The 15,719-nt window shown below is 37.0% G+C and overlaps 1 protein-coding gene across 2 annotated transcripts in view; it reads right to left on the bottom strand.

Annotated features, from left to right (window-relative positions):
- The window catches only part of PDGFC (platelet derived growth factor C), a 241,276-nt gene that overhangs the window by 103,699 nt on the left and 121,858 nt on the right, over positions 1-15,719 (bottom strand). For both annotated transcript variants that reach the window (XM_040251479.1, XM_040251480.1), the window contains exon 2: positions 2,001-2,196. In XM_040251479.1, coding sequence (XP_040107413.1) covers positions 2,001-2,196 — 196 coding nt within the window. The remainder of the gene's footprint in view (positions 1-2,000; positions 2,197-15,719) is intronic.

The following is a 15,719-nucleotide window of genomic DNA, read 5'->3' as shown; positions in this document are numbered from 1 at the left end:
CGATGATTTATACTCAGAGTTGATATTATTCTAAAAACGTTTTTTCAAGTAAAGGTGTAACTGTAAAATGTCAGTACTAGAATAAAGTCCCATAAGTTTGTTTTGAGGTGGAACGTGGCCAGGGTAGTTCTCAGGTTGTGCTAGAGCAGCACTTTGTTACATGGAAGACAGGTTTTATAAGCAGCCTTTGAATCCAGCTAGTCAAGTTTAATGGAGAAGGCAATGGCACCCGACTCCAGTACTCTTGCCTGGAAAATCCCATGGATGGAGGAGGCTGGTAGGCTGCAGTCCATGGGGTCGCTGAGAGTCGGGCACAACTAAGCAACTTCACTTTCACTATAGGATAATACATAGGGAGATAAGTACACATGATAAAATTATCTAGAAAATTGAGAGACCAGGTTTAAAAATTTAAGAAAATGATTTATGTTTGCAGGAATAATAATAAGTTATATCAAGGAGGCACAAAGGGAAAGGATTTCAGAACTATCGGAAGAGTAACTTTTCTTAAGTCTCATACTGAGTGAAATTGAGTCACAGGGGCGTTCTGGACAAGTTTATTTTCATGATCCAACTACTAACATGCATCACACACACACACACACTGTCACCTCTCCTGGCACACACTATCAGGTACCCAGGTATAACATGGCCCTCCTAGCACTGCCCTGTGGGAATGGAACTCCTGCCACTGTCACCCACCCTTGGCCTGGGAACCTCAAGCCTGCCGTCTGTGGTCAGAGTCCACGAGACTGCTGTAGGTTAACTTGCTACTTTGCAAAGCGGGCCAGATCTTAAACTCGGCAATTTCTACAACATTATGTAACATTCCACATGAAAAGAAGGCAAGAGGTGCAGAAGAGAATGGTAAAAACCACCTCTGTTTGTTAGGAAAATGGATTTTAGCATGTGTTGAGTTATAAACTATGAATGAGATGCAAGGTTGCTATTTTATTTCTCTCGCCTATTTGCTTATCTATAAAATGAAAGGTTGAATAGCACCATCTCCAAAAATAGCTAGAATAACTTCTTGTTTTCCAGGCTTAAGTTTAGAGACGTTAGAGGAAAAAATAACCTGAAATACAGCTATCCACAGAAAGAAGAAATTGAAAAAAGTAACTACATATATAAAGGTTAAAGATACAAATTGTGATGACAGTGAAGTATAAAGTTTATTTTATCTGTATTGAAATATTTATCTGTAATATACCATAAAGAGAAAATTCTCTTTTAACTTGTATACCAAAGGGAAAATAAAGACCCTCACGAAGAAGCTCAAGTAAAATATTTTCATGATATACAAATGCCAATGAAGTGAAAAATCTTCCATAAGACCACCCAACCTTGACAAGTGTATTCACATAGGATTTAAAGAGTAATATTTGTATGACATACGGTAGGTGGTCTTTTGCATGGGTGAAATATTCCAGCTGACGTTAGTTCATGAAAGCTTCTTGGAGAATTATGATAAATGTCTACCTAGTCAACTATAATGCAAATCTAAATTTCTAATTCTGCTTTCAGAATTGTATTTCTTTCTTATGATATTCAAACTTCTGAGTCCCGTGTGTGTGTGTGTGTGTGTGTCCCTGTAGATATCCTATGCTATGGGTAATACATATCCATGGATACTATTCTTTCTTTTAGTAGCTTACTATTTATCTTATTGATTTTGTTATGAGGAAGCTTAAATGTAAAATTTTTGGCACTGATGGTAACTCTGGCACAACTTACATTCCTTTATTTGGTTTTTTACTCTATTCTATATTTTAAATTGTTTTACTCTATATGTATTTTTTTTTGCCATACATTACCTCAAACTATTTTCAGAAGTAGATGGAAGCATAGCTTAAACAAGAATGTTTAATTAATTTTCTTGGATGATCAGAAAAATATAAGAGGACAAAAGATGGCATTTAAAAATCACACCCTCAAAATGATGCATCTTGAAAGACTGTAACAGTTGTTACTTTGTTGGAATTTCAAGTATGATAACTTACTTGCATATGTCATCTTCTGGGTCTTCAAGCCCAAATCTCTCATCAAATGTGAGCTGTATCCACACATTTTCTTCTACTGCTACTAATCTCCATACCAAGTCCATATTTCTTGGATAAGTATGAGGAAACCTTGGGCTGTGAATACTTCCATTAGTAGACACAGTAATAATTCTCTCATGCTGGGGATCTTGTACACCTAAAAGTAAAACCAGAAGCAAAGACACACACTTAGAATAGATGTCAAAAATTATGGGTTTCAAAAGAACTTCAGAAAAAAAGGTATCTGATACAAGTCCAACGTTTCCCATGAACTGTAATTACTAAATGATCTCAACACTCAAATGACCTTGAAAAAAGAAATGAGGTCAAAGCAGTCATGTTAATATCTTGTATGGGAATTATCAGCAGTCTACAAAGATAAGAAATTATAAGAAATGTTGCAAGCCTTCTCAGTGACTTTAAAAAGCTAACCTAAGTTTTAAATATCTAAGAGGCCAATACAGTATAAAATAATTTCCAAGTTTATTAGGCATGGCAATATTTTACATCATGAAATGCCAAAATACATTGTTAATAATATCTCTTACTTCTGATTAGATTGTTGGGGAGAAATGAGGGGTAAGGAAAATCAGTATTGTTAAGAAAAAAGTGTTCCTTTTTTTAAAACTGAAATAGTTGATTTACAAAGTGTTGGTTATCTATTTTATACACAAGTGCATACAGACAAAATTGTTCTTATGTCCACCCATTTAAGAGTTGATATTGAGTGGAAACACATGACTGATATTTGGGAAATGAGCAGCTGTTTATCTACAAAAACAAAATCTAAGAAGTAAGATATTTGTGCCTTTTCAGGTCATGAAGATCCAATCCATTAAGTATGCTAAATCCCAGTAAAAACAAAACAAACAAAACAAAGCAAAAAAAAAAATCACAAAAAACACAAAAACCTTTAAAATAATCTTTAATTCAATTTCTAAAACAATTTAAAAGGCTTGAACTGGACCATGAACACAAAATAATGTGCATGGCACAATACCTGACACTTTTTTGTTCAAGTTTGATACACTCATAATATCTAGACAGTAATTTTAAATACCTCAATTGCTGTCATGACTAAGAGATATGCTTCATAAGACTGAATTTTGTATTTGTGGTATTATACAGAGAGAAGAATATCATTACTTTATAAGCACCATTTTCCCTTTATTTGTCCTTCTCCCAATTTCCAGGCTCAACATACATATAGTTGCTTGTGGAAATATGAAAAATTCCTCATTTTATTGACTCCTTTTAGATATGTCTCATCAAACTTTGCAATACAGATTTGTCTAAGGCCTTTTAGGTCATATGACATTTTATACTACATTTTTCTTCTCTCTTCTTTTTTTCTTTCTATTATTATAGTTTTCTGCCTTTTCCTCTTTGATTCTTTCACTTCCAAACCCTAATTCTCTCTCTCCTTTTTTAGATTGCAATATAATTGATTGACAGTACTGTGTTAGTTTCTAGTTTCAGGTATACAGCAAAATGATTCAGTGATATATTCTTTTACAGATTCTTTTCCACTATGGGTAATTACCAGATATAGAATACAGCTCCCTGTGCTATAGTGTAGGTGCTTGCTGTTTATCTCTTTAAACACAGTTTTGTGTATCTACTAACCTTAATTCCCTTTTAACCAATGGAATGGACTTCTAGTGCCCAACTGGCTCTTCAGTATTTAAACTTCATTCACTCTGCCCATGATTTCACACCAATGACCTCGCTTCTCGCTCTGGAAGGCAGACACTAAGGTGATCCCCTGCCACCCTGTGTCTCTCGTGTGTGCATGAGCCCCTGCCTTGATTTCAACTAGAAACTGTGAAAAGGATAGAGCATCACTCCCATGATCAGATCAGTTAACTCTGAATTGATCAGAAATTAGATTATAGGGGGAGCTGAACCTAAACAGGAAAAGCCCTGAACAGAAGCTGGGTGCTTCTTGATCTTAAAAAATTCAAAGTATGAAAGAGACTGTAGAGGGAGTTCTGTGCTGCCAACCTTGGAAAGAGAGGAGGTTGCATGCTCAGGATGTGGGCAGCTGAGGGGTACTGAATAAGAGGGGGCTCCATCCTGAAGCCTCAATAGACCTGGATGAATCCAAGGTAGTGTCTCTACCATTCTCCAGAAAGGAAATCAGGTCTGTCTGATGCCTTGGTTTTCGTCTTGTAAAAACTCAGAGAAAAAGCCCAGTCTCCCAGGCCTGAATTTCTGAACTTCACACCTGAAAGCAAACCAGGGAAGTTTTGCAAAAATTGCAGGTTTCTGGGGATTTCTTACATAACAGTAGATGACTAACACATCTTCTACTGTGCACAAAGCTATTTCGGTTGCAAGTATGTCTCTTTGCCCCTGTTTCTCAATGGCAATTACAGTAATTGTGGCAACTTGTTATTTAGTAGTTATGTAACTCAAAATACGTATTTCAACTGATATAATGCAACTAAATAATACACTCTAAGAAACTTCCAGATTTCAAGACAATGTTAAGGGTTATTTATTAGTGAGAATATGGTTAGGATTAAAGAATACCTATTTTCTTGTTAAAATACCTCACCTAATTGTAACAAGTTGTATGGTTCGTAAAGCAGCTTTTTCATTCTTTTAAACCCAGCTGTTTCAAAAATGCTTCTGCTAAAGCTGATTTTATATTGTCTAAGACAAAATAAAGACAAATATGATTTCCTTCAAATATATACAGTGCACGTGATGAGGAATATTATCATATTATGTAAATATGTCTTTAAGTTCCATGGAATTTTTAAATTGGAAAAGTTAATTATTACTTAAAATTACACTTATAATTTCTGCAGAAACATGTTCTGTCTTATTGGGGGGATAATGCTTGGATTGGCCATTGGTTATATTAATATATATGAAATAATCAATACCTCTCCTATGCACATAATTTAGCCCCAGTAGTTATTGTAAGAACATAGAAGGATCTATCAAGTTGGCTGAATGCCTATACTGACACATTTTTTAATAAATCAATGACAGTTTACTATTAAAATTAATATATCCTCTTTTTCAAAGATTTCTCTTAGAAGAGATATTTCCCCACTCTGAAATTTTAATACAATAACATACATATTTTGGAGGTGGATTAGAGTAGTTTATATCAAGAGGCCTTCTCATTTTGGCAACTAATATATTTTTTAACAAATTAATTTTTTTTCCAATCAGATTTATTAAAATTTATTATTTGCCCCATTCTGTCTCAAAAAAAAGTGCTTTATGTCATCTGAGACACTCTTTACAAATATAGCTGTGTTTATGCTTTCATATGCAATCTAGAAAACTACATGGATACTAAAAGATCTGAATTCTATTTTTATATCTGCAGTCAAAAAAGCCCATAACTGAAATGTATATACTTAACTTATGTTTACATCTTTTTTTCCTTTATAGTTCACAATTTCATTAAACTATAATTAAGCATAATTTAAAGGCTGAAAATCTAGACCTTATTTGTGGTAAAAGAATTGTAAATTTCCTTTTAAGTTAAATTGCTGCTCCCTCCAAATCATCTTGGAATGCAGTGAGGTTTGCCACCAAATACATATGATTTGCACATGACTGTCAACAGTTTATGTAAATCTCAAACAAGTAGGCCTATAATCAAAAAGAAAAAAAAAAAAAAAGAAACAACATTTAGGATCTACCAAAATAAGACTGCATTCGTAGTTCTGTTGTTTAAAAATTACCTTTCCAAACATAGAACTTTACTAGGATATCAGGGTTGAGTCAAGCACATATTTTGTGACTACTTTATTGAACATTTGTTTTTCCTAAACAATGAGCAGGATATTCAAAGAAAGTACCAAATAAATGAAACAAATGTTTGGTGGCAAATCATAAAAGTATTTGCAACACTCTACTTAAATGCATCCTAAACAAGAATAAGGCTTGTTTATCCAGATAGGATTAGCATGAAAATACTTACAGACTGTAAATTTTAAAATTTAAAATTAACACCTTTTCCTATTCATCCTGCCCAATCTACCTTGAGGTAGGAGTACTGAAAACTAACATGAAATAAAAATTTAAAAAGGATAAGAAAGGAGATTAATCAAGTAACTACTGTAAAATTGTTGACTATACATGTTCACATATAATACAATTACAAAGAGAACTTCCTGGCAGTCCAGTGGTTAGGACTTGGCACCTTCACTATCACGAGCCTGGATTCAGTCCCTGGTTGGGGAACTGATATCCTGCAACCATACAGCTTGGTCATCAATTCAGTCATAAAGAATCATTACAGGGATTCCCCTTGTGGTTCAGTGGTTAAGAATCCATCTGCCAAGGTGGGGGACATGGGTTGGATCCCTGGTCCAGGAAGATTCCACATGCCACAGGGAGACTAAGCCTGTGTGCCACAGCTACTGACCTGCCCCCTGGAGCCCATGCTCTGCAATAAAAGAAGTCACAACAATGAGAAGCCTGCACACCTCAACTAGAGAGTAGCCTGTGCTCACTGCAACTAGAGAAAGCCAGCACAGCAACCAAGACCCTGCCCAGTCAAAAATTAAATAAATTAATTTAAAAAAATAATTACACATTTGTATATTAACATTCAGGCTCCTCTGTCCATGGGATTTTCCAGGCAAGAGTACTGGAGTGGGTTGCCATTGCCTTCTCCATATTAACATTAAACATTATTAAATTAAATAAGTTAACATTAAAATCAAAGTAGTTTTATACTACTTGCCATAGTGAAAGTGAAGTCTCTCAGTCCTGTCCGACTCTTTGCGACCCCATGGACCATGGCCTGTCAGGCTCCTCCGTCCATGAGATTTTCCAAGCAAGAGTGCTGGAGTGGATTGCCATTTCCTTCTCCAGGGGATATTCCCGACCTAGGAATCGAACCCAGGTCTCCCACACTGCAGACAGATGCTTTACCGTCTGAGCCACCAGGGAAGCCCACTACTTGCCATATTTGCACGTAATTCCTTTAAAGGTATATTCATTATGAATGAAAGCAGATAGGAATAAGAAAAACATGGAAAGCAATAAAAATGTAATACTTGAAGAAGTTGTATTATTTAAAAAGATAACATCAAAAAAGAAGTTTGTGGACAAGATATAATCCATAAAGAAAGAGAAATCATCCATGTCCTTCTCCATGCTAATATTTTAAGTTGACTGTAGCAGAAAAGTCCTGGAGGATTCAGAAGGAGGTAAACAGAAGGGTCTTCCATCTTGGTTTAAAGTTCGGCAGAATTCGGGATCCTGTTAACATAGGCAAGACTGTATAGGAAAGTGTCCTTGTAAAGTGGTAGATTTCACAGGTGTCTTATATGATTTTATTTGTTTGTTTTTGATGTGTTTATTTCTAAATATGTTATTTTCAAATTGGGTCAGAAAAGGTATTTCTGTAATAGTTGCATCTATTTCCAAATCTTTCCTCGATACACAAACACAGTCAATGTCTTATTTGTGCTTTGCTCTGTTCACTAGTTGTTTTTTTTTTAATTGTAATAAAGCTTTATGTTAATCTTGCTAGTTGTCATAAGCCTGTTTCCATTTTCAATCTATTTAAGCCTTAATTAACAAATTTTACTTTTAACAAAAGTTAGTTAAAATCATAAGACACATATACACGTATGCATATGTATATACATACGTGTATATGGCTTGTTTCACTGGCTCCATAAATGGCACTGTTTAGCCTGGAAAATCCAGAGTTATCTCAATTAATCTTTCTTGATTCTGTAGAGAGACAGTATATCTGAATTCTACAGTGCAAATAAATCTCTCTATATAAATTAAAAACTATATAGGAGTTTTTCATGCTTAATATTCTAAATTCTGATTATTAGCATAAAAGTACAATAATATGCTAGACACAAAAATAGGACTCATGTTTTTATTTTGTCCTTACTCTATCTACCATTCACATACTATAAAACAACAGCAAATAAAAGAAACACAATCAGAAGTTAGTGCAGTCTACCTCAAACTATTCATGAATTATGTACAAGAACAAATGCTTACTAGGAAAAAATTTCATCATAGCAGACTGGAATGCAAAAATAAGTCAAGAGACACCAGGGGTAACAAGAAAGTTTGGTGTTGTAGGACAAAATGAAACAGGGCAAAAGCTAACAGAGTTTGGCCAAAAGAACACATTGGTCATAGCCAATACCATCTTTCAACAGCACTAGAGATGACTCTACGTGTGGACATCACCAGATGGTAAACACCAAAATCAGACAGACTATATTCTTTTCAGCTGAAGATGACGAAGTTCTATACAGTCATCAAAAACAAGACCTGGAGCTGATTTTGGTTCAGATCATCAGCTCCTTTTTGCAGAACTAAGGCTTAAATCAAAGACAGTAGGGAAAACCACTAGACTATTCAGGTCTGACCTAAATCAAATCCCTCATGATTATACAGTGGAGGTGACAGATTCAAGGGATTAGATCCAGTAGATAGAGTGCATGAAGAACAATGGATGGAAGTTCATAACTTGTATAGAAGATGGTGACTAAAACCATCACAAAGAAAAAGAAATGCAAGAAGTCAAAAGTGGTCATCTTTGGAGGCTTTACAAAGAAGGCTTTTCTTCTTTGAGAAAAGAAGAGAAACGAAAGGCACAGGAGATAGGGAAAGACACACACAACCGGATGCAGAGTTCCAGAGAGGAGCAAGGAGGGATAAGAAAGCCTTCTTAAGTGGACAATGCAAAGAAATCGAGAGAAAATTCACAGAATGGGAGAGAATAGAGATCTCTTCAAGAAAACTTGAAATACCAAGGGACTATTTCAGGCAGAGACGAGCACAACAAAGGCCAGAACGGCAAGGACCTAACAGAAGCAGAAGAGATTAAGAAGAGGTGACAAGAATACACACAAGAACTATACAAAAAAGATTGTAATGATCCAGATAACCGCCAATGGTGTGATCACTCACCTAGAGCCAGACATCCTGAAATGCAAAGTCAAGTGGATCTTAAAAAGCATTATGGGCTTCCCTTGTAGCTCATCTGCCTATAATTAGGAGACCCTGGTTCGATTCTGGGGTAGGGAAGAACCCCTGGAGAAGGGATAGGCTATCCACTTCAGTATTCTTGGGCTTCCTTCGTGGCTCAGATGGTAAAGAACCTGCCTGCAATGCGGGAGACCTGGGTTGTTACTCTGGGTTGGGAAAATGCCCTGGAGGAAAGCATGGCATTATGACAAACAAAGCTAAATGATGTGATGGAATTCCAGCTGAGCTACTTCAAATCCTAAAAGATGATGCTGTCAGAATGCTGTACTCAATATGTCAGCAAATTTGGAAAATTCGGCAGTGGCTCCAGGACTGGGAAAGGTCAGTTTTCATTCCAATCCCAAAGAAAGGCAATGCAAGAGAATGTTCAAGCCACCATACAAACATTCTTAGTTCACAAGTTAGCAAGTTAATGCTCAAATCCTTCAAGCTAAGCTTCACTGGTAGGTGAACTGAGACATTCCAGATGTACAAGCTGGATATAGAAAAATTAAAGGAACCAGAAATCAAATTGTCAACATCTGCTGGATTATAGAAAAAGCAAGGGAATTCCAGAAAAGCATCTGCTTTGTTGACTACACTAACGCCTTTGACAGTGTGGATCACAACAAACTGTGGGCAATTCTTAAAGAGATGGGAATATTAGACCACCTTACCTGCCTCCTGAGAAATCTGTATGCAGGTCAACAAACAACAGTTAGAACTAGACATGGAAAAATGGACTGGTTCAAAACTGGGAAAGGAGTATGTCAAGGCTGTATATTGTTAAGCTGCTTGTTTAACTTCTATGAGGAGTACATCATGCGAAATGCTGACATGGATGAAGCATAAGCTGGCGTCAAGATTGCCGGGAGAAATATCAATAACCTCAGATATGCAGATGACACCACCCTTATGGCAGAAAGTGAAGAAGAACTAAAGAGCCTCTTGATGAAAGTAAAAGAGGAGAGTGAAAAAGTTGGCTTAAAGTTCAACATTCAGAAAACTAAGATCATGGTATGTGGTCCCATCACTTCATGGCAAATAGATGGGGAAACAATGGAAGCAGTGTCAGACTTTATTTTCTTGGGCTCCAAAATCACTGCAGATGGTGACTGCAGCCATGAAACTGAAAAACGCTTACTTTTTGGCAGTAAAGTTATGATCAACCTAGACAGCATATTAAAAAGCAGAGACATTACTTTCTCAACAAAAGTGCATCTAGTCAAAGCTAGGCTTTTCCAGTTCATGTATGGATGTGCGAGATGGATTATAAAGAAAGCTGAGAGCCAAAAAGTTGATGCTTCAGAATTGTGTCACTGGAGGACTCTTGAGAGTCTCTTGGATGGAAAGGAGATCAAATCAGTCACTCATAAAGGAAACAATCTTGAATATTCATTAGAAGGATTGATACTGAAGCTGAAGCTCCAATACTTTGGCCACCTGATGCGAAAACCCAGCTTACTATAAAAGATCCTAAAGCTGGGAAAGACTGAGGGCAGAAGAGGGCAACAGAGGATGAGACGGTTGGGTGGCATGACTGACTCAATGGACATAAGTTTGAGCTGACTCCAGGAGATCCTGAAGGACAGGGAAGCCTGGCATACACAGTCCACTGGGTCAACAAAGTCAGACAAGACTTAGTGACTGAACAACAATACCTCAAACTATTCATGAATTATGTATGAGAATAAATGTGCACTAGGGAAAAATAAGAGATTGCTATATTTAGTAAGCCATAAAAACAAATGCAATTATTTAAAATACATACAATTGTGGTTCTTGAATCTATTCCAGAAGATAATCATTTATTCCTCAAGGGAATGAATCGTAAAATATCATATACTGAGAACCTATTTTGTTTCATGCACTGCACCAAGCGCTTGGGATGTCAGAACAGGGTTAAGCTTTGTACTCTTAATGTGACACCTTATAAGACTGTAATTTAATATCATTCCTCAACTAGAAATTCTAGTAAGCATATATTCAATTATCAAATCCCACTTCAGATAGAATGTAATCCTGAATTCCCTTTGTACATTCCTTTAGGGCTGCATCTTGCAAAAGTTACTTTATTCAAGTGTAGTTGCTTTACATTGTTGTGTCAATTTCAGTTGTTCAGCAAAGTGATTCAGTTATACACACATGCACACGCACAATTTTTTTTTTATATTATTTTCCATTACAGTTTACCTCAGGACACTGAATATAGTGCCCTGTGCTATGCAATTGGAGAAGGCGATGGCACCCTACTCCAGTACTCTTGCCTGGAAAGTCCCATGGACGGAGGAGCCTGGTGGGCTGCAGTCCATGGGGTCTCGAAGAGTCGGACACGACTGAGTGACTTCACTTTCACTTTTCACTTTCATGCATTGGAGAAGGAAATGGCAACCCACTCCAGTGTTCTTGCCTGGAGAATCCCAGGGACAGGGGAGCCTGTTGGGCTGCCATCTATGGGGTCACACAGAGTCAGACATGACTGAAGTGACTTAGCAGCAGTGCTATGCAGTAGGACCTTGATGTTTATCCATTCTCTATATATAATAGTTGCATCTGCTAATCCCAAACTCCCAATCCATCCCTCCCCCACTTCCTCCCCTTGGGTAATACCATAAGTCTGTTCTCTATGTAGGGCAGCAGATTTTAATCATCCTCTGTGGGCTGACCTTCCTTTCTTTCCTGCTCTACTCTGAGCTTCCAGTGAGACAGAAAAACCTAGACAGAACTGATTCTGAAGTCTGTAACCAGTATCTAGTTTTTTGCCCAGCACATGGCACCACATGGTACATATTGCTAACATAAAGAAAAAGTATTTCCTAGCTCATGGCAAAAAAAAAAATCAATATTTCAATATTTCATCCTTCACGCCTAAATTTCCAGAGGTTATACATGTAAACATAACAAATTTTTACAATGTATATTCCTCAAGTCCCTTAATTCATATTTTACTCAAAGTTCATCTATTATTACCTAGACATATACTTCAGCTCCTGTTGACACGTTTTATATTACTCATTAGTGAGATTGTCCATTGTCTTAATATACTCATTTTTAAAGAAAGCATCATCCATAATTTTACCACACTGAGAATACCACATGCATTATTATTTTATCTTAACTCTGAACTATGAATCACTTGATGGTAAAATCTGTTATTTTAGGCAAGATACTTCATATCAGGTTTTAATTTTTATAAATTAGCAATAATCAGAGGCTGTTTTAAAGTTCAAATGAAATGATACTTGTATAAACTAACCACTTTGATAATTATAAATCAGTATGTATGTAAAACAGACATTTTGTCCATCATATTCTATCTAATTCAAACAGTGAGAAAGAAAATTTTTTATCAACTGTCCAGTTTTTCTGATATTAGTGAACAGGAGTTTGCTATCAAAAATAATGCAAAATTGGTCAGTATATATGAGGAATCCAATTTCACAAAGACCAAACTAATGAGGCAGGAAGCAGTAATTTCTCAACAGTGAATGCGAATTCCCAATTGCCTGAATCAGCAATTCAGGTTGACTGCAGAGATGGAAAAAACGATAACTGTGTAGAAATTATGCAGTTTCTTTGAACTGACACTATCTTTTTAAAATTAATTTTTATTGGAATATAGTCGCTTTACAATGTTGTGTTAGTTTCTGCTGTACAACAAAGTGAACCAGCTACCTGTATACATAAAGGCCCTCTTTTTTGTATTTCTTTCCCATTCAGGTCACCACAGAGCACTGAGTAGAGTTACCTGTACTATACAGTAGGTTCTCGTTAGTTATCTATTTTATACATAGTAGTGCATACAAGAGTTTGAATTATTTTGTATCTAATAAGAAGTAAATGAATTCAGCCATTACCATGCTACCTAACTATGAGCAATGGTAAGAAACGGGGATCCAGTTCAGAAGTTCAGAGCAAACCTTCTGTGTGCAATGACGAAAAGTTTACAAGTGAGCATCTTCCCAGAACCCCCTAACACCACCATGGTGAAGCAGTCCTGGACTGACTCTACCCAGAAGTATGCCTGGAAAATCGACATATGCCAATTTCTCTTGTTCCATGGATTAGCTCTAATGGGACAATCAGAGTAAGTTCAGTGGTTTTTTCTCTTTTTCTTTTTTTCCTCAACAGTAGAAGACTAGACCAAGTTGGGCACAGAAGTAAGGTCTAGAACTGCTATAGCCAAGAAGGTGTCATTTTAGAAATCAGTCTGATGGAAAAGTTGATGCACAGAAGTAGACAGACACACAGTAGGACAGCAAAACGGGGCCAGATCCCAGCTCAAACCACACAATAAATCCAGCCCATTTCTAGGCTTCTTGAAACATGATTAATCAAATTACTTACACCATTTAAGCCAGATAGAGTTAAGATTTTTATACAAGCAACCAAAATTGTTACATAGCAAACATGTTTGGGTCTGCCTGCAGTGGCAGTTTCAGGCCATTTATCCTGGTGTGGCTATTGCTGGCATTCCCTTTTCATTGCTGAAATATCTGAATTGGTGTTACATAGCAAGTAAGATCTATAAAATTCTTCTGGTATTGAGGCATGGGAAACAAATGGCAGTGATTTGACAACATGGTATTTTAACCTCAAGGTAATGGTAAAAATAATCTATTTTGGTTTGGGGGTATAACATTTTCAATGAAGGCTCAATTATGGAAGACAAACTTTCAATGATCTTCTTACCTACAATGATGCAGGATAAACTGCCTAGTTCAGAAACACAGGAGATGGCAAGAGTGAACACCAACATTTTAGGAATCAATAAACTAAAATGGACAGGAGTGGGTGAATTTAATTCAGATGCCCATTATATCTACTACATGGGCAAGAATCCCTGAGAAGAAATAGAGTAGCCCTCATAGTCAACAAAAGAGTCCAAAATGCAGTACTTGGGTGCAACCTCAAGAACAACAAAATGATCTCGGTTCATTTCCAAGGTAAACCATTCAAAACCACAGTAATCCAAACCTATGCCCCACCCAGTGATGCCAAAGAAGCTGCAAGGTTCTGTGAAGACCTACAAGACCTAATATGTGCTTGCATAGCCTGTCAGTCGTGTCCAATTTTTTGCGACCTCATGGATTATAGCCTGCCAGCCTCCTCTGTCCATAGGGTTTCTCCAGGCAAGAATACTGAAGTTGCCATGCCCTCCTCCTGAGGATCTTCCCACCCCAGGGATTGAACCCAGGTCTTCCACATTACAAGCGGATTCTTTACCACCGGAGCCACCAGGGAAAGATCTTCTATAACAATACCAAAAACCAACCAAACAAACAAAAAACATGGCCTTTTCATCACAGGGGATTGGAATACAAATGTAGAAAGTCAAGAGATACCTGGAATAACAGGCAAGTTTGGCCTTGGAGTACAAAATGAAGCAGGGCAAAGTCTAACAGAGTTTTGTGAAGAGAACACACTGGTCATAGCAAATACCTTTTTTCCCAACAAAACAAGAGATGACTCTACATATGAACATCACCAGATGGTCAACACTGAAATCAAATTGATTACATTCTCTGAAGCCAAATATGGAGAAGTTGGATACAGTCAGCAAAGACAAGACCTGGACCAGACTGTGGCTACAATCATAAGCTCCTTATTGTAAAATTCAGGCTTAAATTGAAGAAAGAAGGGGAAATCATAAGCTCATTCAGGTATGACCTACATCAAATTTGTTATGATTATACCGTAGAGGTGACAAAGAGATCAAGGGGTTAGATATGATAGACAAGGTACCTGAAGAACTATGGATGGAGGTTCATAACACTGTACAGGAGGTGGTAGCCAAAAGTATCGTCAAGAAATAGAAATTCAAGAAGGCAAAGTGGTTGCCTGAGGAGGTCTTACAAATACCTGCGAAAAGAAGAGAAGGGAAAGGCAAAGGAGAAAGGGAAAGATATGCCAAACTGAATGCAGAGCCCCAGAGAATAGCAAGGGGAGACAAGAAATGTTCCTAAGTGAACAATGCAAAGAAACAGAAGAAAACAGTAGCAAAGGAAAGACTAGAGATTTCTTCAAGAAAATTGGTGGTAACACGCGAACATTTCATGCAAAGATATGCACAATAAAGGACAGAAACAGCAAGGACCTAATACAAGCACAAGAGATTAACAAGAGGTGGCAAGAATACACAGAAGAACCACACAAAAAAGTTCTAAATGACCTGGATAACCACAATGGTGTTGTCACTCATCTAGAGCCAAACATCGAGGGGTGTGAAGTCAAGTGGGCTTTTGGAAGCAATACTACAAATAAAGCTAGAGGAAGTGATGAAATTCCAGCTGAGCCACTTCAAACCCTGGAAAACCATGTTGTGAAAGTGCTACACTCAATATGTCAGCAAATTTGAAAAACTCAGCAGTGGCCACAGGACTGGAAAGGGTCAGTTTTCATTCCAACCTGAAAGAAAGGCAATGCCAAAGGATGTTCAGATTACCATACAACTGCACTCATTTCACATGCTTAGCAAGTTAATGCTGAAAATCCTTCAAGATACGCTTCAGCAGTAGGTGAACTGAGAACTTGCAGATGTATAAGTTGGATTTAGAAAGGCAGAGGAACCAGATATCAAAATGCCAACATCTGCTGGATCATAGAAAAAGCAAGGGAATTCCAGAAAAACCTCTACTTCTGCTTTACTGACTATACCAAAGCCTTTGAATATGTGGATCACAATAAACTTGGAAAATT

This window comes from Oryx dammah, unplaced genomic scaffold (assembly GCF_014754425.2).
Source record: "Oryx dammah isolate SB20612 unplaced genomic scaffold, SCBI_Odam_1.1 HiC_scaffold_12, whole genome shotgun sequence".
In the NCBI taxonomy this organism is placed as follows: Eukaryota; Metazoa; Chordata; class Mammalia; order Artiodactyla; family Bovidae; genus Oryx; species Oryx dammah.
The sequence above is the reverse complement of the archived record's forward strand: the minus strand, read 5'-3'. Positions and strand labels throughout refer to the sequence as shown.